The sequence below is a fragment of the Narcine bancroftii genome, chromosome 4 (assembly GCF_036971445.1).
Source record: "Narcine bancroftii isolate sNarBan1 chromosome 4, sNarBan1.hap1, whole genome shotgun sequence".
NCBI classification, from domain to species: Eukaryota; Metazoa; Chordata; class Chondrichthyes; order Torpediniformes; family Narcinidae; genus Narcine; species Narcine bancroftii.
In genome coordinates this window covers 280,360,209-280,383,392 of record NC_091472.1, presented here as the reverse complement: position 1 = coordinate 280,383,392, position 23,184 = coordinate 280,360,209, and the positions used below count along the sequence as shown (strand labels likewise).

The 23,184-nt window shown below is 40.3% G+C and overlaps 1 protein-coding gene across 5 annotated transcripts in view; it reads right to left on the bottom strand.

Annotated features, from left to right (window-relative positions):
- Positions 1-341: 341 nt before the first annotated feature.
- Positions 342-23,184, bottom strand: part of zranb3 (zinc finger, RAN-binding domain containing 3) — a 133,560-nt gene continuing 110,717 nt past the window's right edge. For 4 of the 5 annotated variants that reach the window (XM_069935137.1, XM_069935138.1, XM_069935141.1 and 1 more), the window contains 4 exons: positions 22,893-23,042; positions 18,359-18,764; positions 7,797-7,928; positions 342-536 (listed from right to left, as the gene is read on the bottom strand). In XM_069935137.1, the coding sequence (XP_069791238.1) occupies positions 435-536; positions 7,797-7,928; positions 18,359-18,764; positions 22,893-23,042 (790 nt within the window). In that variant the 3' untranslated portion in view covers positions 342-434. Of the gene's footprint in view, positions 537-7,796; positions 7,929-18,358; positions 18,765-22,892; positions 23,043-23,184 lie in introns of those variants that run through there. The other variant, XM_069935142.1, reaches the window with a different exon arrangement.

Genomic DNA, 23,184 nt, shown 5'->3' with positions numbered 1-23,184 from the left:
CAGCAGCTTTAGTGTAAACAATGAACCAGTTTTTATCATCAAGCTGCACACATAAACAATAATTAACAAGATAAATTGTCAGAAGGAAAATAAAAGAGTAAAACAGGCAACATACAAAGTCCATAAGGAAAAGTGGGAATGTAGTAGCAAGATAAAAATGTGCTTCCTGGCAAGTAGCTTAGCAGGGATAACATACTGAAGTGTATTGTGGGAAAGGTGTCAATTTGTCAGCATTAGAGAAGAGTAAAGACAGAAGATGCTGATAAGCAGTGATGTGTTTTCATTGTTCATCAAACATTCAAATTCTAAAATGACACCAGCAAACACACACTCCATGCTCAAATAAACTGTTTATTAGCACTGAAATCATATTACAAGCCATTCAAATAACACGATGCTTCAATTGGATTTAATTTATCTTTTGATTTGCATTTCTATTTATTCTTCATAAAAAAGCTTCTGATGTCTGACCCATATTTTAAAGTTTCCGTTAGCCTCTTTGCCTTGCTTCTTTCTTTAGCTTGTTTTGCAGTTCGCTGCAGAAGAAATTTTGAAATTCATGTTAGCTTGAGTGAAACAGATCCTAAATTCACAAGGTATAAACTTGCTTTTCTATTTTACTGCAGCAAGGTGTGCCTACTTTTGTACCTAATTGCTCTTACATGAAAGGCCAACATTCCTCTTCCTATTTCACTGTGATTATATACAGTCTCTGCACGTTATAGTTAAGAATACCCCATCTGTCACTGAACTATAGTAATCTTTAGGCCCACCATTACAATAACATTCTATGTCTGTTTTCCTAACAAAATGGGAAATCTCACACTTCTGATCACTATTCTCTTGCAATCTAGTTGGCAAATCAATCAACCTGCCTTGGAGTTAAACAAGAACATCTGTAGATGCTGGGATTGAGTGCATCACTCAAAAGTACTGAAGAAACTCAGCAGATCATGCAGAATCCATAGAAAGTAAAAAGCAATCAATGTTTCAGGTCAGAGCCCTTTCTTGGGAATGTGGGAAAAATGCCCAAATTAAAATGGTGGAAGGAGGGGGAAAGAGGAGAGGAGCAAAGGCTTAACAGGTAAGAGAATAGATGAGGAAAAGGGCAGAGGGCCAAGGACAGCTCACTGATAGAAAGAAGGGAGTGTGGAGTGGGAGGGACCAGAGGAAAGACGGGGGGGGTCAGGTTCATAAAAATTGGAGGTCAACACTGATGTGATTTGGTTGGAGACTGGAGATGGCCCCTCCTAGTCCCTCTCTTTCCTCCTGCTCCTCCAATCAGATTTTTCTTCTTAGTCCTCTTCCCCGTAACTTCTCAGCTTTCCTTTACCCTATAACCATTGTCCACTATTATCTATTAGCCTTTGCTCCTCCCCTTCTGCTTTCTCTCCCCACCTTTTTATTCAGGCATCTACCTTTTTTTCCCCACATTCCCAAGGAAGGACTCAGGCTTGAAACTTTGATTGCCTTTTACTTCCTAAGGATGTATATTTCTATAGCACTTTTGTACATTGCAACCTGCCAATTCTTCTTCTTTGGCTTGGCTTCGCGGACGAAGATTTATGGAGGGGGTAAAAAGTCCACGTCAGCTGCAGGCTCGTTTGTGGCTGACAAGTCCGATGCGGGACAGGCAGACACGATTGCAGCGGTTGCAAGGGAAAATTGGTTGGTTGGGGTTGGGTGTTGGGTTTTTCCTCCTTTGCCTTTTGTCAGTGAGGTGGGCTCTGCGGTCTTCTTCAAAGGAGGTTGCTGCCCACCAAACTGTGAGGCGCCAAGATGCACGGTTTGAGGCGTTATCAGCCCACTGGCGGTGGTCAATGTGGCAGGCACCAAGAGATTTCTTTAGGCAGTCCTTGTACCTTTTCTTTGGTGCACCTCTGTCACGGTGGCCAGTGGAGAGCTCGCCATATAACACGATCTTGGGAAGGCGATGGTCCTCCATTCTGGAGACGTGACCCATCCAGCGCAGCTGGATCTTCAGCAGCGTGGACTCGATGCTGTCGACCTCTGCCATCTCGAGTACTTCGACGTTAGGGGTGTAAGCGCTCCAATGGATGTTGAGGATGGAGCGGAGACAACGCTGGTGGAAGCGTTCTAGGAGCCGTAGGTGGTGCCGGTAGAGGACCCATGATTCGGAGCCGAACAGGAGTGTGGGTATGACAACGGCTCTGTATACGCTTATCTTTGTGAGGTTTTTCAGTTGGTTGTTTTTCCAGACTCTTTTGTGTAGTCTTCCAAAGACGCTATTTGCCTTGGCGAGTCTGTTGTCTATCTCATTGTCGATCCTTGCATCTGATGAAATGGTGCAGCCGAGATAGGTAAACTGGTTGACCGTTTTGAGTTTTGTGTGCCCGATGGAGATGTGGGGGGACTGCCCCACACCTGCCAATATTACTTTGCTGATTTGCATCCTCCTCGCATTTGTATTCCAAGCCATTTTTGTATTGGCAGCAGAATTAGATACAATAACTTTGCTCATCCAAGCCATTAATACAACTTTGGCACTTATCCCAGAACATTCCAAGTGTTGCTATTTGCACTTGAAAATAGTCCATTTCGTCTCAGATCATGTAGTCAATTAATCAATCTTCTTTCCAGGCAACTTTCTTTCAATCTCATAAACTGACATCCTGTGGGCTAACGTTATGTGACACCTAATTGAATCACTTTTGGCAATTAATATTCACTGCACCCACTAGTTCACCATCTCTACTTAAATCAATCAAACAAAACTTCCCTTTTAAAAAAAACAATGCTGGCTCTCCTGAACCATATAATATCCTGTTGCTACTTTTTCAATAATGAATTCCAGTGCATATTTACTCAGTTTTTTGTTCAGGTTATTTCAAAATAATAATCTCATTTCAAACACAGTCAAAAAATTGGAAAACTGTAAATATAATGTCATTCTCTCTTGCGTAACTGTAATTACAACTTGATCATAGATAAGTCATGCCCATTGTTCGGAAATGAAATTCCCTGAATTACTTAATGTGTGAAAGGGCCCTTCAAATTGCCCTGAAAAATGCAGTTATCTGGGCAATTTACCCAGTTAACGACCTGGGGATCAGGCAATTTGGAAGGTCCTAATCGGGCAAACCTAGTCAAAATTGACCTGGGTCCGATACCCACCTCAGAGGTGGTCTAGGAACTCAGGAAAATATACCGGGGTATTGTCCTCTGTCATTTTGAAAGGACAAAATGACCTACCCGTTAAATCTGGTGATGTCAGTGCTTGCGTGCGTCTGCCTACATTTACGACTGATCAACTCAACCTGCCTATCCTCCATCCATCTCTTCATTTGCTCAGCATATATACACTGTTGTTCTTCCACTGCTTGCTGCATACAACTGACAACAATGTTCAAAATACTTGCCTGCTTTGTTATTGCACCACAGTTACAGGGTCAGTATCCGTACATCTCTCCCGTCTGCTATTAGAACTGAATGAATTGACTTCCAGTGAGTGCGGGATGCTTCACTCACCACGTCATCGCAGAGGAGGGATAGCCAGGTTATTGATTTAGCAGGTAAGTAAGCCTGCAGTTTGAAAGGACTTGGAGGTGTTGACTACCAGGTAACCTCACCCAGGTCCTAGGAGGATTACCTGGGTGCTGCAGTTTGAAAAGGCCTATTGATGAAACCTTCTTTCTAAGGCCTACCTTCATTTAATTGCTTCTTCGCAAATAATCATTTACACAGCATTATAGCTCTCCAACTGGAATCTAGGTGGCACTTCCCAAATCCAAAGCCAACAGAGAAAAGTATCCACCTTGTTGACCATTAGCAGAGCTGGGCTTTTCTCTTTGGAGTGGAAAAGGATGAGAGGTGACATAAGGACTTGGGAGTGATTGTGCATGAATTGCAAAAAGTTGGGTTGCAGGCACAACAGGTTATTAAGAAGGCAAATGGAACGTTGGCCTTCATCGCTAGAATTGAATTCAAGAGCAGGGAGGTAATGTTTCAACTATACAAGGTACTGGTGAGGTCACACCTGGAGTACTTGTGCAGTTCTGGTCTCCATATTTGAGGAAAGATGTACTGGTCTTGGAGGCATTCCAAGGAGGGTTCACCAGGTTGATCCTGGAGATGAGGGGCTTGATCTATGAGGAGAGACTAAATTGCCTGGGATTGTACTCATTTGAATTCAGAAGAATGAGACATCTTATAGAAACATAAAATTATGAAAAGGACAGATAAGATAGAGGCAGGAAAGTTGTTTTCACCAGAACTCAGGGACACAGCCTCAAGATTCAGGTGGAGTAGATTTAAGACAAAGATGAGGAAAAATGTTTTCCCCATAGAGTAGTGAATCTCTGGAATTCTCTACCCAGGAAGCAGTTGAGCTACTTCATTAAACATAGTTAAGTTTCAGTTAGATAGATTTTTACATAAAAAATGAATTAAGGGATATGGGGAAAAGACAGGTAGGTGGAGTTGAGTCAATGATCAGGTTAGCCATGATCGTATTGAATGGTGGAGTAGGCTTGAAGGACCAGATGGCTTTCCCTTGCTCCTATTTCAAGATTCTGAGAGGCACAGATAAGAGAGGTAGCAAACACTTGAGGACATCCATTCAAGGCGAAGGGAGGAAAGTTTAGGGGAGACATTTAAGTGTTTTTTTTAATACATAGAGTTGTGGATGGCTGGAATGTCTTGCCAGGGTGGTGGTAGAGTCTGAAACAGTAAAGGCAACTCTGAGGCAGGTATATGGATGAAACAAGGGTTACAAGGTAGGAAGTGTTTGTTTTGGCAGGAATATATAAGTCAGTTTTACATTAAGGGCTGAAAGGCCTGTACTATGCTGTAGTGTTCTATAAACAGTCATTAATGCAAACAAATTCTAATTGGTAGGGCTCAAAGTTAAAAATCAATAATTCAAGGGGCTATAAAAATATTGCTCTGATGGATTTGCCAAGAGTGCATGAAATGATAATAGAATGTTTCACCAATGACAGTTGTCCATTCAACTGGCATGGTCCTAAGTTCTGATTTCCTCACCAAACTTTGGTCCTTTTATCTCTTTCTTCCATTGAGATGTTCCTTAAATCTTCCTCTTAATCCAAGCTATTTTTTCATCTATCCGAGCATTGTTCCTTGCAGAGTGACAAGGTAGTTTTGTTATTTCTTACATTCAAGTATAGTACAACTCCGATTATCCAAAATCAGATTCTCTGAAATCCTCATTTCACAAAAAAAATTACAATTTTGAATGAGGATATCTGAAACAAATCAGAAAACCTCATTTATCCAAAAGTTTTTTGGAGCCAAACTGACTTCACAGGTTGAAAAAAAATTCACGACATGAATTTACCTCGTTTCAGGTAACTCACTCCCCCTTTCCATTTCTTCTTTACCTTCCCCTATTGACTTTTCTCTCCCTCTCAAACTGCGTGCCATTGTCTCCCAGCCACAAGTGGTCAGAAGATTCCGTTGTCCTGGTGTCACTGAGGAGAGTAGCCTCCTGGGCAATAGCAAGGGTATCAGGCTCCCGGCAGGGGTGGGGACGTCGGGATCCTGGTGGGAGCAGGGCCTTGGTGGGGAGGTCTCGGTGATCGGTGGCAGCCAGCTTTTTTTGGTGAGAATTAAACATTTTAATGCTTAAAAAGCCTTCCCTTGTTATTGTTTAAACACAGTTACAAGTGATTTGCTGTTGCTACTGGACTGTTTTTTTAAAAAAAGACTAGTTATCCAAAAAATAACATTTATCTGACATAGGCCTGGTTCCGACCATTTTGGATAATTGGAGTTGTACTGTATATTGCTGAAAGGTGTTACGTTGACTTTGAGAAGCACAATATCTGAATAATGTGTTTACAATGCTAGGTAGTGAATGCCAGCTCACATTTCAGGTATGCGCCGCCTAATATCTGTTCAGGCAGTATCTGACCGCATATTCGTCCATGGCCCCATAACTATTCAGTTACTGCTAGCAAGTCCGCAGCAATTGCTAGCTATAGGAAATTGCATACTGTATACCCAAACTGATCCAACTTCCCCATAGCCCTGTATCAGTCCCCACACTGATCCCACTGCTCCGCTCTCTCCCCACAGCCCAGTGTCAGTCCTCACACTGATCCCATTGCCCCACTCTCTCCCCACAGCCCTGTGTCGGTTTCCACATTGATTTCTACTTTCAAATAAAAAGTTTACAGATACACTACAGTATTCTATATAGTTTTGCTAAGTATATAATATGGTGTTCACACAACATCCAATTTCATAGAACGTATCATGGATGTTAAGTGACGCATACCTGTACTTTAAGCGAAGAGAAAACCTTGTTACCTTGACTTCTCAAGATTTCTTGTTTCTGACCACGGTCAGAAATATTGGTGTGGGAATGTCCATGGCCTCATGCACTGCCAAACTCGGGCCACGTAAATTGGAGGAACAACACCTAATATTCCATCTGGGCACTCTCCAACCAGATGGCATTATCATTGTCCTCCAGTTTCCATGAGGTGCCTCTCCTATCTCTCTCTTTCCCAATCCCTCTGTCTCTTTTCCTTCCTCTATCACCTCATCTTTTTTCTCTTCTGCCTTTCCACCCATTTCCATGTATGAGCTCTTGTCTGTTGGGCTGTGCTCCTCCCCCACCTTTTTATTGAGGTGCTAACCTACTTTCTGATCATACCTTAATGAAGGGCTCAGGCTATAGATTTTTTCTTCCTGCATGACCTGTGGAGTTTCTCTACTACGTTTGTGTATTACCTTAAGCGGTAAACTGGCATGAGGTAAAGAGTGGATCAGTTATAAATGTGAAATAAAAGTCACAGGGTTGATTGGTCCACTGAGTGTGTTAATGTTCTTGCACTTCCCAGGAAAAAAATACATGCCTGTACAAAGCCTCCAATCACAATTGCACAAGTCTGTTGAGCTTGTGATCATAAACATTACAAAACCCAATGCAAATATCAATGATTTTCTCCGAACAAATATTCTCTTTTTATTCTTCCAGAGTGTATGATCCTAATTCAAGATCATTGAAGTTTATGGTTAACCGTTTTTACACAAGTAAAATGTGACATTGTTATTTTTTTTCCTATACAGGCATACCCTGTATAGCCCGGGTTTTGACATAATGCATTTTTAAATTTCTGGCCTCCAGTTTTAAATTTGCAATGTAAAAGTTTTATTGTTGTTGCTATTTAAACCACCTCATAATACTTTGCAAGACTCTAGTTTTAAATATTTGAAATATGGGTGCTGAGCTGTGGAACAGAGAGTTAAGTGGTTGTGTTGAAAGTTATTGGTGTCCCCGCTGTGATCGGGCTCCCTGCACTATCCCACAGCATGCTGCTGTACACTGATGGGAATCTTTTTTTCTGTCTCTGCTCTGATATAACAGACCAGTGAGTTTCCAAACCACTGAACATCACCAGTTTGTATGGAGGGGTACCCCAGGAATTTGTTCACACAGTCGGTTAGGGAACAGTGGACATGTAAAAATGATTGGCAGTGGTTCCAATCAATTCTCATGTGGGCGATTTGATGCAAATCTACATTAGACAAATATTTTCTTAAACAATGTTCACTTATTGCCAATAAAGATCTTTGTCATTTTCCAGTTTTACATAACCCTTTTAAATATTTGATGCACTTTTACATAAGAGCATAAGGTAAAAAAATAAATATGGGATTGGAACATATTACATTAAAGTACATTGTAATAATACTTACATCCATATTAGTCCGATCATAACAGAGAAATGGCCATATTTAAAATACAATGTTAGAAAAAAAATTATGCCACACCAACCATGAAATCATAACATGACTTCTTTACTCACCGCTTTATGACAAACAGTACATAGAGTCTGTAAGTTTTCAAGGGAGCACTGTCCTCCTCCTCCATATACCGGTGTGATGTGATCTACTTGCCAAAACTGGCCCTCAGTTGGATTCAAAATCATTTCATTCAACTGAAATCAAGAGAATACCAGAAATGAAAATGCTCAGCTTTTAAATTAATTTTAGTAAAACAGATGTTTGAAATAGTATATTGCCTTTTATCAAACAAAATTACTGCAAATTGGAAGGAGGAAATTCAATTAAATTTCTGATGATGCAGTTATGGTGTGAGAATTCTCATTTATTCCTGTATGAGATGCTACCATGGAGACTGAGTCGTGATTCAAGTGCAGCCAATACAGAAAATACCTCAATCAGTGGAAGAATTATTTACAAGAATTATCCCTAAACCCATGATACTTTGCCGCTAGCACAATATTTAAGATAATTAGACAAACAATACAAGGGCATCAGCTCAAGGTGCTTGTTCAAGTGATAGGTCATTTAGAAGAAGTGTTGATGCTTTGAAGGTCAATGCCTGCAGTTCTTTACCCAATTATATTACAATGTCTGCAAATAATTACCACCTCATGGCAACTGGAAGTCATTGTAACCAACCAAATACTTTTTAGGAAGAGAAAATCTGAGAAGCCTCAGAATTTATACATATTATCTATGTGACAAAACTGTGCAATCATACTCTTCCCATCAGTGTACACAAAACTGTTCAAGGGAGGAGAATTGAACAGGGAATTGTACTTCATTTCATCGATAGACCTTGCAATTAACAAGTTAACAAATTGGATCAGATCTTGCATTATCCTTTCACAATGAATTATGCAACAAGATTTTTTTTGCATTTAAAGGATTTTTTAAAAATGTGATTTCAAATACCATGGGCATTAGATTTCATTATCAACTCCTCAAAAGATGAAGTAGCCTATACCTGCATTCAGCCAGACGAGACAACATTCAGACTGACATATGACATGAAATAACTTGTGCTCCTCAAGCAACCAACTATGGATAACTCCAGCCACTTACTCTGACATTACCATCACTGAAGTCCTTGTGGTCGCCAGTTACTAGAAACAACTGAACCCAGCAACAAAAAAAGTTGTAGTTTCCTACAATGAGTAATTTGCATTGTTTCCCCAAAGTAGTGTCTTAGATGTGTGATGATGGAATTTCCACTGGCCTAAATGAGTGCAACTGCCTAAAGAAATTAAACATTTCTGGGACAAAGCTGCCCACTTGATTGATCATGCATCTTTGTTAATTATTTATAGACAATGACACTCTGATTAGTATGCCACGCACAATATGTACTGCAGTGACTCATCTAGGCGATTAAAAAATGTACTCCCAAACCCACAACTCAACTATCAACAAATGCAAAACAGATGCTTCTTTCTCTTTACCATCAGATTTCAGAATGGAGAATGAACACAGACATGACCTCACATTTTCTCTTCTTTTGCACTAATTTTTAAAAAAAATGAACTTATTGCAATATTTACACAATACTGTCGCAAAACAAAAAAAAATCATGACATGTTTATGACAACAAATTCTGATTCTGACTTGGGAATACATCATTGTTGGAAGTAGATCTTGTAATTACTCAGCAGAAGATGGGAGTACCTTCAGAAGGATATAGTTGAGGTTGAAGGTGAGAAGGGTCTGGCAGAGGAAGTACAATGTTATCCACTTTGGAAGGAAAATTGGAAGATCAGAATATTATTTAAATGGCAAGCGATTGCAGCATGCTTCTGTGTAAGGACTTGGGAGTGCTTGTGCATGAATCACAAAAGGTTGGTTTGCAGGTGCAGCAGGCTGTCAAACAGACAAATAGAACATTGCTAAAAGGACTGAATTTAAGAGCAGGGAGGTTATGCTGCAAATGTACAACGTACTGGTAAGACAGCATCTGGAGTACTGCATATTTTTCTAAAAGTGATCATCTTGAAAAGCAAGTATTTTGTAACGGTCAGGATATCAAGATACAAAGGTTATATTTGAATATAGATCAAAAATAATATGACATCATTATCGGTGGCATGGTTAGTGTGGCATTTAGCACAATGCCACAGGCAACTCTGGTTCGAATGTGTCAGACCTGGCACTGGCTGTAAGGACTAAATATGTTCTCGCTGTGTCTCCTCTCCAGTTTCCTCCCACACGTCAAAATGTACAGGGGATGTAGGTTAACTGGTGCATTTAAAGGACACAGGTTCATGGGCTGGAAGGGTCTGTTACCACGCTGAATCTTTAAAATAAACTTAAAAAAAAATTATAAAGAGTTGCAAGGATGTTGCTGTTTGTTTAAATTTAAACTGGTTTGTGGTTATAACATCTTCAATTTTAGGACACTTTCTGGCATGAGTGCTGATTCAGTTTATGCCTTCTTCGACTCAGATACAACAGATTCTGGGTACAAACGTTGTAAATATTTTGTAGTACTGAATTATTGTCCATTGAGAGGAAAAATACATCAACCATGATTTGATGGCACAGCAGACTCAATGGGTGAATTAGCTTCTACATCTTATGGACTTAGCTTATTCCTGGAAACTTGGAAATAACTTTATTTTACAATTTCTTGCTGGTATAAACAATATAAATTAGTTAATTTGGTTAACACCCATGGGAGAGTCACTAATTAAGAAATTAAAAAATTGACCATATATTTTGAAAGTTGGAAAACTTGAGAATTAAAAATATGTACCTGTTAAATTTATAAGAAATGGATTTAACATTATTCTTTACAAAATTTTGAGCAACAAGTTGTTCCATGAGTAATTTGTGATTTAAATTTTTTTATTTTTCACACTATGAACCATATTAACCAAAATACACACAAACATCTCCCTCTTGAATATACAGTGTCATTTTCTCCCCTTTTCCCCGTCTCCCTTCCCACGCCCCTCCAAACCCATGAAACGTTCAACATGTACAATAAAACCATTAAACAATGTCATCACACAATGAAAATAAACAAGAAAAGTGTCATTTACTTTTACACACTGGGTCAGTTCATTTCGTCTTCTTCTCATTCTGTCATTTTAGGGGGTGGAGGTCCGTGGTAGGCCCTCTCTGCTGTGTTCCATGTCCGGTTCCCAAATTTGTTTAAATAAAATGACTTTATTTTTTACATTATAATGTTTTTTTTTTACAATGGAATACATTTATTCATTTCCATGTACCATTGCTGTACTCTCAGGCTTTCTTCTGATTTCCAAGTTGACATTATACATTTTTTTGCTACAGCTAAGGCTATCATAATTAATCTTTTTGCGCTTCATCCAGTTTGAGGCCTAATTCCTTACTTCTTATATTACTTAGAAGATCTCTGGGTTTTTTGGTATGTTGCTTTTTGTGATTTTATTTAATACCTGATTTAGATCTTCCCAAAACTTTTTCACTTTCTCACATGCATGTACTGTTGTTCCCATTTCCTTCTTCCAGCAAAAACATCTATCTGATACTGTTGGATCCCATTTATTTAACTTTTGGGGTGTGATATATGCCTGTGTAACCAATTATATTGTATCATGTGTAACCTTGTGTTTATTATATTTCTCAATGTTCCAGAGCATAGCTTTTCCCATATTTCATTTTTTATCTTTATGTTTAGATCTTGTTCCCACTTTTGTTTGGGTTTATAGCTTATTTCATCATTTTCTTTCTCTTGCAGCTTGATGTACATGTTTGTTATAAATCTTTTAATTATCATTGTGTCTGTAATCACATATTCAAAGCTGCTTCCTTCTGGTAATCTCAATCTTCTTCCCAATTTGTCCTTTAAGTAGGTTTTCAGTTGGTGGTATGCAAACATTGTACCGTGAGTCATTTCGTATTTATACTTCATTTGTTCAAATGATAATAAATTATTTCCCAAAAAATAATTTTCTATTCTTTTAATCCCTTTTCTCTCCCATTCTCTAAAGGAAAGGTTATCTATTGTGAAAGGGATTAGTTGATTTTGCATCAATATATGCTCTGGTACCTTCTCCCCTATTTTATCTAGCTCTATCCTGGTCCAATCTGTTTTTTCCCTTGTTTGATAAAAATCTGATAGATATCTTAATTGTGCTGCTCTATAATAATTCTTAAAGTTTGGTAGCTGTAGCCCCCTTGTTTGTACCATTCTGTTAATTTATCTAGCGCTATCCTCGGTTTTCCCCTTTTCCATAAGAATTTCCTTATTTTCTTTAGCTCATTGAAGAATTTTTCTGTTAAGGGAATTAGTAACGATTGAAATAGGTATTGTATCCTTGGGAAGATATTCATTTTAATGCAATTTACCCTTCCTATTAGTGTTAGTGGTAAATCTTTCCAATGTTCTAAGTCATCTTGTAATTTCTTCATTAATGGCTGATAATTTAATTTGTATAGATGGCCTAGATTATTATCTAGTCTAATACCTAGGTATCGGATTGGTTGTGTTTGCCATTTAAATGGTGATTTTTTTTAAACTTTATGAAATCCGCATTATTCATTGGCATTGCTTCACTTTTATTTGCGTTGATCTTGTACCCTGGTATTTCTCTATATTCCTTCAATTTCTTATGTAATTCTTTTATTGATAATTCTGGTTCTGTTAAGTATACTATGATGTCATCTGCAAATAGACTGATTTTATATTCCTTTTATGTTTTTCCCTTTTATTTTATGTTCATATCAGTTCTGCCAATGGTTCTATTGCTAAAGCGAACAGTGAGGGAGATAGTGGATATCCCTGCCTAGTTGACCTGCTTAATTTAAATTGGTTCGATATAAATCCATTTACTGCCACCTTTGCCATTGGTCCCTTGTATAATGCTTTAATCCAATTAATATATTTCTCTGGTAGGTTGAACCTCTGTAATACTTTCAATAAATAATTCCATTCTACCCTGTCAAAGGCTTTCTCTGCGTCTAAAGCAACAGCCACTGTTGGTGTCTTATTTCCTTGTACTGCATGGATTAAGTTAATGAACTTACAAACATTGTTCATTGTTCGTCTTTTCTTAATAAATCCAGTTTGATCTTGTTTTACTATTTTTGGTACACAGTCGGCCAATCTGTTTGCTAATAATTTTGCTATTATCTGAGTTAAGTAGAGATATTGGTCAATATGATGCTGGTGTTAGTGGATCTTTCCCCGTCTTTGGTATTACTGTAATTATTGCTGTTTTACATGAATCTGGCAAGTTTTGTGTTTCTTCTATCTGGTTCATTACTTCCAGGAGAGGAGGAATTAATAAATCTTTAAATGTTTTATAGAATTCTATTGGGAGTCCATCTTCTCCAGGCGTTTTATTGTTCAGTAGCTTTTTTAATATATCCTGTATTTCCTCAATTTCAAATGGTATTATCAATTTGTTTTGCTCCTCTTCTTGCAATTTCGGTAGTTCAATTTTAGCTAAAAACTCATCTATTTTGTCTTCTTTCCCTTAGTTCTCAGTTCGGTATAATTGCTAATAGAATTCCTTAATGTTTTCATTGATCTCTGTTGGGTTATATGTAATTTGTTTGTCCTTTTTCCTTGACGCCAATACCGTTCTTTTAGTTTGTTCTGTTTTAAGCTGCCAAACTAGTATTTGTGCATTTTTTCTCCTTGCTCGTAATACTTCTACTTTATTTTCATTATGTTCTTCACCACCTTATAAGTTTGTAGTGTTTCCTATTTTTTTTTGTCTGCCAATTCTCTTCTTTTTGTTTTATCTTCCCTTGTTGCTAGTTCTTTTTTAGTACTATTTCCCTTTACAGCTGTTCTATTTCCCGATTGTAGTCCATTTTCATCTTAGTTAGATAACTTATTATCTGCATCCCATAATATAAATTTGTCTTTCACTGATTCTGTATTTATTTCAAAGTACATTTTAATTTGGCGTTCAATAAATTCTCTAAAAGCCTGTCTTTTAAGTAGCATGGAGTTTAATCTCAATCTATATGTTTCTTGGTGGGATGTCCTCCAGTTCTATTGCTAATAACAGGGGTGAGTGATCAGATAACAATCTAGCTTTATATTCCGTTTTCCTAACTCTCCCTTGAATATGGGCTGACAACAGGAACAGGTCAATCCTTGAGTATGTCTACTCGAATAATATGAGTATTCCTTCTCCTTTGGGTGTTGTCCCCTCCATATATCCAAAATACACCAGAAATTCTACTGAGTCCATTCTTTTCTTTCCTTCTCCTTCCATCAACTTAGGTAATGTTTGTCCCCAGTAGGTTTTCGCTATTGTATTTAATGTAAGGCTCCTATACTTGTTTGAATATTTCAATATTATTTCTTAACCTATATGTTATTTTTTCTAATGGAATACATTTATTCATTTAAATTTAGTAGTTTCTTCCTTTTAATTTGGTTATGTATTCCATTAATATTTAAAGTCATATAGTTCAGCGTAGCCCTTTTATATTTTGTTTATCTTCTCTTTCCGTTTTTCCATCATTACCTTTCCTCCTTTTCCATTTCTGTTTTCTTATTTCCAACTCTTTATAAGACAACATTCCTACAACATCCAACATTTTCCTTATTCTCCTATTTCTATCTTATTTATCCCCAATCTCCCCTTCCCCTCCTGAGTTGTCCTTTATCCCTTGTCGGACAACCACATCTCCCCTCTCCATTTGGATTTGCGAATCCACTCGCAAGCATCAACTGATTTTGCAGTGACCGCTATTTCCCCTCACCCCGCCCCCCCCAGAAAAGATTTCACTTTTCATATGTCACAAAGGTCACTCTTTTAATTCCCTCCTTATTCTCTCTATTCCATTACCTTCCCTTATTAATTCTTGTCTATACTATCTATATTTTCCTCTAAGTACAGATACATTCACGTATGCAGATTGTCTCTATTCACTCTTATACCTCTTTACCCGCATACATATCAATCGTGATCATTTTTACTCTCATTACCCGTCTTCATCCCTCAGTCTATTTTTGTCTTTACCCACATACATTTCAATCGTGATCATTTTAACTCTCATTACCCGTCTTCCTCCCTCAGTCTATTTTTGTAATTGTTCTGCAAATTTTCGTGCTTCTTCTGGATCCGAGAATAGTCTGTTTTGTTGTCCTGGAATAAATATTTTCAATACCGCTGGATGCTTTAGTATAAATTTATACCCTTTCTTCCATAAAATCGCCTTTGCTGTATTGAACTCTTTTCTCTTCTTTAGGAGTTCAAAACTTATATCTGGATAAATGAAGATTTTTTGCCCTTTATACTCCAGTGGTTTGTTGCCCTCTCTTACTTTTTCCATTGTCTTCTCCAGTACCTTTTCTCTTGTAGTATATCTTAGGAATTTTACTACAATAGATCTTGGTTTTTGTTGTGGTTGTGGTTTAGAGGCCAATACTCTATGTGCCCTTTCTATTTCCATTTCTTGCTGTAGTTCTGGACATCCTAGGGTCTTAGGGATCCACTCTTTTATAAACTCCCTCATATTCTTGCCTTCTTCATCTTCCTTAAGGCCCACTATCTTTGTTATTTCTTCTGTTATAATTTTCCATTGTATCTATTTTTTGAGCTAGTAGTTCTTGTGTCTCTTTAGTTTTTTTTATTAGATTCCTCCAATTTCTTTTTTAAGTCTTCTACCTCCATTTCTGCTGCTACTGCCCGCTCTTCCATCTTGTCCATTTTCTTTCCCATTTCTGTTAAGGTCATCTCCATTTTATTCATTTTCTCTTCTGTGTTGTTTATTCTTTTTCTTAAATCCTTAAATTCCTGTGTTTGCCATTCTTTAAATGACTCCATGTATCCTTTAATAAGAGAAAGTATATCCTTTATCTTGCCTTTCTTTTCTTCTTCTATTTCACTGTACTCTTCCTCTGGGTTGGCCATCTGTTGTTTCTTTAGTGCCCTTTCCTTCTCTTCTTTCTTGTTTCTATTGTCTTCTGAGGTCTCTTCTTGCTGCAGGTGTTCTGCAGCTGTCGTTGCCGGCTGTGGAGATCGACTCCCCAGCTGGTCCCCCCTCCCGTCGGTGTGTTTTTTTTCATTCGCATCGCGCATGCGCGAGGAATCGCGCGTGCGCGCATGCGCACTTTTACTCGGCTCAGCGAGCCATTTTTGTAGTCCATTATTTACCGACCTGAGGGAGCGGGTTTCTCTCTCCGCAGCGGGTCTCTTCGGACAGGTAAGGCCTTCACCTTTTTCCTCCTTTGTCTTCTCTTCCTCTCTTCTTACCGTTGCTTTCGATTTTTATTTTTTTGTCGCCATCTTCTTTCCTCCTTTATACTCACTTTTCTGTAACTTTTATTTCTGTGCCTTTGTGTTTTCCTTTGTTTTTCCCGACTTTTCTGGAGAGGGCTGGAGTTCACCGTCCGGCCACTACTCCATCACGTGACTCCCCCTCATGTATCTACAATCTTCAAAAAAATATCTTGCATAAACTTTTGATCCTCTTCATTAGGTGCATATATATTGTCCAAATTCCAGAGTTCTGAATATATCTGACATTTTAACATTACATATCTCCCTGCTAGATCTATTATTTCCTCCTCTATCTTGATTAGTACATTTTCATTGATTAATATAGCTACACCTCTGGCTTTTGAGTTATATGATGCTGCCGTTACGTCCCCTACCCAGTCTCTCCTTAATTTATTATGTTCCACTTCAGTTAGATGCGTTTCCTGCACGAATGTTATATCTATTTTTTCTTTTTTCAGTAAATTTAATAGCCTCTTCCTTTTGATTTGGTTATGTATTCCGTTAATATTTAGTCATATAGTTCGACATGGCCATCTCATACTCTGTTTACATTTCATTTCCACTACTTTTCCCCTTTTCCCCATTTTTGTTTTCTTTTTTTTGAATGCAGTGTATGACAACACTTCTAAAACATGAAATATTTCAACCATTCCCACATCTAAAAGTCCCTTAATCCCAAGAGCCCCCCCCCCCTCTCTGAGTCGTCCCTTGCCGGGCAACCACAACTCCCCTCTCCATTCGGACTGCGAACCCGTTCGCAAGTGTCAACTGATTTCGCAGTGTCTGTTATTCTCTCCCACCCAACCCCCTCCAGAAAAGACTTTTATCTTCACATTACAACAAAGCTTCCCCTCTTTTCTTATTTTTCTTAATTTTTTTTAACCCCTCCTCTTTTTTCCCCCTTCTCCCTCCTTTAGTTCTTACTTATACATTATTTTTACTTCTTTGTTCTTGTTACATCTCTTCATCTCTCTTTCTGTCTTGTAGGCGTTCTGCAAAATCTCGTGCTTTCTCCGGATCCAAGAACAGTCTGTTTAGCTGCCCCAGGATAACTATTTTAAGCACCGCTGGATATCTTAACATAAATTTATAGCCTTTTTTTTCCATAGGATTGATTTTGCTGCGTTAAACTCCTTCCTCTTCTTTTGGAGCTCGAAACTTGTGTCTGGGTAGAAAATTTTTTTTTGACCTTTGTATTCCCGTGGTTTTTTTGTCTTCTCTAATTTTATTCATTGCCTTCTCCAATATATTTTTTCTTGTGTATCTCAGAAATTTTACTAAAATGGATCTTGGTTTTTGTTGTGACTGTGGTTTCAGGGCTAATGTTCTGTGTGCCCTTTCTATTTCCATTCTTTCCTGCATTTTTGGCATTCCCAGGACTTTTGGGATCCATTCTTTTATAAATTCTTTCATATCTTTGCCTTCTTCATCTTCCTTAAGGCCCTCTATCTTCTGAGCTAACAACTCCTATGTTTCTTTAACTTTTTTGTCACTTTCTTCCAATTTTTAAAAAAAATCATTCACTTCCATTTCTACTGCCATTACACATTCTTCCACATTTTCTAATCCTTTCCCTACATCTGTTATAACCAGCTCTATTCTACTCACTTTTTCTTCTGTACTTTTCATTTTACTAAATTCTAGTGTCAACCATTCTTTTAATGCTTTCATTTGTTCTTGAAATTTTTTTTAATCTATGTACTGTCCATTCATTTTACCTCCTATTTCTCTGTGCAGAGCTTGGTGTTCTTCTTCTGTGTCTGCTCTTGGGTTTCTGTCTTCTATTTCTCGCTTGTATCTGTGTCTCTTCTGACTTTCTTGTTGAGCTGCTTGTCTCTGTTGGTTTTTTTTCCATTGTTTCTTGATGTTGGTCCTTCTTCTGGGCTGGTTATTTGTTGTGTCTCTTGCTTCCTTTTTTCTTTCTCACCCCTCCCTTTCCCATTGCTTTCTTTATCTTCCAGCTGGGAGCCCTGCTGCCGGGCATCTCACAGCTGGTCCCCCCTCCCGTCGGTGTTCTCCTTGTCGTGCACGATTCCTGAGTGATTTGTGATTCATGTCATTAATGACAGGCATCTTTTAGGCAAGACTGGTAAAGAAAATTAAAACAAATAATTGTTTTGTTTGGTTGTCTGGTTATAATGTTAAAATGACAAATTAAGATGCTGCACATTATCGAACCGTTGAAGGCACCTGGGATGCAAAAGGTTAAAATACTTTATGGACGTGGCTCCATGAAAACAAGAAGTGTAAACAAGCCAAAACTTATGAATTAAAAAAAATTCCACCACGATGCTTCCAACTTTTCTAATCAACTCCCATTGATGTTGTAATATATGTTAAACTTTTCCTCTCACCTGATCTAGTGGAAGCTGTGATAGGCAGGTATTTTCAAGCAGTCCTTTTCGATGAGTCTTTGCAGCATCTCGGACATTAAGATAGAGTTGCTGAGCATTCAGTCCACATTGCTGGCAGATTCCTCGCTCAGCTTCAAAGACTTTTGATTTCATGTAGCCTCGATTAGAACGAATCAAAAAGTCTTCCTGGCATTTATGAGAGCAAAATCGGGTATCCCAAGCTGTGGATTCATGGTGACTGCTGACCTGGATTGTTAGCTGTTGACAGCTAAGGCAAAGTGGGTTTCCATCTTTGTTGACAGCCTGTACATAGCCCATTTCTAGGGATATGTCAGATTCTTCATTAGTTAGTGACAATGGAGAGGTATTCGTGCAGATTTTACTTACAATACTTCCATTTGTGTGACTGAAAGTGAAGATATAACACAAATTTTACATGACTGTTAAATATCACACCACATTGTTAATGCTATAACTTATTTGTAAATCTGTTTGCAAATCTTGCTCTATCATCTATTTTCAAGTCAGTTTAGCAAACATGCTATCTGTGGACATTGCTCAATATTTAAACTTGACAATTCATACTGAAGCAGATTCTTAAGACAGCATACAAGTTCCAGCAAGCCAAGGTGCAGTTCGCCATTTGACAGATCTCTGCCAATAGTGTGCTACTACTACATGGTCAACACCCTCGATCATTGACTTCCTTCAGCAGCCCCTGGAACAAGGAAGGTAGGCGGCCATCAAAGGCTCTCAAAGCGTGAGTTCGCTGCCTGACTGTTGCATATTGACGGTTTGAGGGACAGGGCCCCTTCTGCCCTCAGGAGCGACATCCTCACTCTCAACGATGGGCACACCTCCTATCCGCTGTTCCAGCAGAGCTTCCTGGAGAGGCTGCCCAAGGACATCCAGTTGCTCATCACGGATCACGGAGGAAGACTTCGATGTCCCCAGGAAGGTGGCTGCCCAAGCAGACCTGCTATGGGTGGTGAAGAGGGACACCTGCACTTCGCTCGAGCAGGTGACAGCACTGCATCATTAGCACCTGGCTAGGAAGATGACCCACCACCCAAACGCCACACACCACCAGTTTCTATCACCGATGGTGGGGTTCAGAGGCCTGTCGACGCCACGCCTCCCCGCGCATTCCAGGGAAATGATCAGGTTGGCCGTCATTAATGGCTATGATGATCGGCCAACTGCATAGCCTGCTACAGATTCAAGACTGCCTGTCAGGCTGACGTTTCTTGGTGAGCACTGGGGCACAATACAGCGTCATTCCCCCGATCAGCCTGGAGGTCCAATGTGGCAAAGTAGGTAGGGAGCTCCAAGCGGCAAATGGCTCCAACATTCGGCGCCCGCTCCACTCCCCTATGCTTTGGGGACAGATAGTTCACTTGAAGTTTACGGTGGCGGCTGTGCAACAGCTATTACCGGTTGCAGATTTCCTGTGGGCCAACTCACTCCTGGTGGATATTAAAGGGTGCTGGCTGGTGCACGCCCGGACATTTCGGTCACTTTCACTCAAGGGTACTGAACTCACCATCCCCCACCTGCACTCAATGAGTACTGCCAACAACAAACTCCCTCGATCCAAGCAGATGTCCCCTCCATCACCACACACCTCACTTCCACTCAGCAGAACACAAACATGGGGTGAAGCACGAAATCGTTAGAGAGCCCTCCACGTCAGGGTGCAGTATCACCCCCCCCCCCCCCGAGAAAGTCAACCTAGCCAAGGACAAGTTCAAAAAGATGGAGGAACACGGCATTGTGTCTGATAGTCCTTAGGCCTCCCCTTTCCACATGGACCCTAAGACAGCAGGTGGTTGTGGGCCATGCAGAAAGTACCGCCGCCTCAACGATACCACCTTACTGGACAAATGTCCCATATCCAAGGCTTCACTGCTAACCTGCAAGTGGCATGGATATTCTCAAAGGTGGACCTCATCAGGGGGTATCACCAGATCCTGGTACACCCCGAAGACATTCCAAAAACCCCTTTGGATTGTTTGAATTTCTCCGCATGCCCTTCAGGTTAAAAAAACGCTGCTCAGACTTTCCAGAGGCTGATGGATGCAGTGGGCCGGGATCTGCATTTTGCCTTCATCTACCTTGATGACATTTTAATCGCCAGCCACACCCGCACTGAGCACGCCGTCCACTTAAAACAATTATTCTCTAGGCTGAGCGATTTCGGCCTAACCATCAACCAGGCCAAGATCCAGTTTGGCCAAGAGACTATTGACTTCCTGGGCCATTGCACCGACCAACACAGAGCCAGACCATTACTTGCTAAGGTGGATGCTTTTAGCTCTTTCCCCATGCCATCGACGGTGAAAGGACTACAAGAATTTGCAGGAATGGTCAACTTTTATCGCAACTTCATACCTGCAGTGGCCTGCATCATGAGCCCACTCTTTCCTCTCATAGCAGGACCTAGTAAAAACATACAATAGTCCTTGGAGGTGACCAAGGCCTTCCAGTCGATCAAAAATGCCTTAGCCAAAGCCACCCTCCTTGTGCACCTGCAGATAGATGCCCCAACTGCCTTCATGACAGGTGCCTCCAGTACAGCGATTGGGAGTGTACTTGAGCAACTGGTGAATGGACAATGGCAACCGCTGGCCTTTTTCAGTAAACACCTCAGGCCACAAGAGCTCAAGTACAGTGCCTCTGATAGAGGCCTTATACCTGGCAATTTGGCACTTTTGTTATTTCCTGGAGGGCAGTAAGTTCAAAATTTACATGGACCACAAACCTCTTACCTTTACCTTCAGTAAAGAGTCAGATCCATGGTCAGCCCTCCATTTCAGAGTTTACAACGGATGTCGAACACATAGCTGGCAAATCCAACGTGGTGGCCAATGCCCTATCCCATACAGGTATCTTGGCAGTTCATGACCCTACACTTGGCATCAACTACGTGCCTGTGGCTGATGTGTAGTAAATAGACCCTGACATTCCGGCATACTGGACAATGCTCACTGGCTTAGAACTGGAGGACATCCAGATCACGCCCACCAATCGCACACTGCTCTGCGACACCTTGACGGGTAAACCTCACCCTGTCATTCCTTCCACCTGCATGGAAGAGGTGGGTTTTTTGATTCGCTCCACAACTTGGCTCACCCTGCCATCATGACTACAGTCAAAATAGTGGTGAACAGGTAGGTCTGCCATGACCTCCACAAAGAGGTTGCCTTGTGGGCCAGGACGTACTCAGTGCAAATCATCCAAAATCCAGACTCGTATCAAAGCTCCACCACAGACATTCGAGCCAGCACGTCACCGCTTCAACCACGTGCACATTGACATTGTGGGGCCCCGACCCGTATACAGAGGCGCACATGACCTACTCACAATGGTCGACCAGCTGGCCAGAGGCAGTGCCACTATCAGAGGCTTCCGCAGAAGCATATGCACAAGCTTTACTCAACATTTGGGTAGTGTGTTTCGGGGGCCCAATTCACTTCCAGTCTGTGGACTGCCTTAGCCCATGCCCTGTGGAGGTAACTCCACCACACCACTGCGTATCACCCATAGCCCAAAGGGTTAGTGGAGAGGTTCCATAGACACCTTAATGGCATGGCTTACTGGATCTAACTGGGCTGATGAACTCCCTTGGGTCCTGTTAGGCATCCACATTGCACCCAAGGAGGACCTCGAGGTATCCTTTGTCGAGTTAGTCTATGGCACACCCCTGGTTATACCAGGTGAATGTGTGATGGGCTCTGAGGACCATTGTCCCAACTACATGAGTGCCTAGGCACCCTGGCCCTTGCTAAACCTAGATCCCATGGCTAACCCTGTACTTACATCCCAAAGAACTTTACTGACTGTAAATATGTGTTTGTTCGGTGTGGGAGTCACCGGCCACCACTGCAATGGCCTTACGAGGGGCCAAACCATGTCCTCAGACACAACAGCTCCACCTGTGTTTTGGACATTGGCGGCAGGGAAGAGACTTTCATACTTGACTGGTTAAAACCAGCCTATTTGGACTTTGACCTAAAAATAGTGCCCAGATTGTCGGTTTTGGGGGGTGGTGGGTCCGCGGCCAACAAAAGAAATGCCCTTCAAACGCGGCGACCGGCAAAGCATCGTGCAGGCTGAAATACCCGTTTCCATAGGCCGCCGGCTGAGCGGTGAAACTGGCTAATTTCTGTCGGTGGATCACAGAGGGCCTAATCAGGGCCCGGGCATCTGAAGTAACCAAATGGCAGCCAGCCAGCTCAAGCCACGCCCCGGTGGTGACGTGGCCAAGCTGACTATAAAAGGCAGAGCTGTCACTGAATAAACTCAGTCGAATACACTCTCCTGGTGTGTGTGTCTTTCTTCTCCTGCGGATTTGAGCTACAGCCTTAAGGCTATAACTGAGAGCTATAACCTTGCTGTAGCCGTAGTGACCTCGCTACACAACCATATTAATTACTTCATTAGAAATAACAAATCTGAATAGAGTTTGTTTTGTTTTGCTTGCACTGTGATGGTGATGCCATTATCTACTAAACAGATAACCATTGAAACATACTTAGGTACATTTTCCTCAGTTTTCTGATTGGAAGATTTGATGTTATTTTTGACATGCAATGTTGTTTCTCTTGCTATGATTCTTAGACTTCCTCCTTCTCTGCGTGTCTTACTCAGAGACTGCAGGGCGACATCTTCTTTTGTAATATATCTAAATGAAATGAATATATCATTATCAAATCATTTTTATCATTGCAAAGTAAGTAGAAAAGAAATTAAATAACAAATGCAAACATATTAACAAACTGGTCTGCATGCAGTGTGTCGACTTTTGTCCCCATTTGTATTTATAA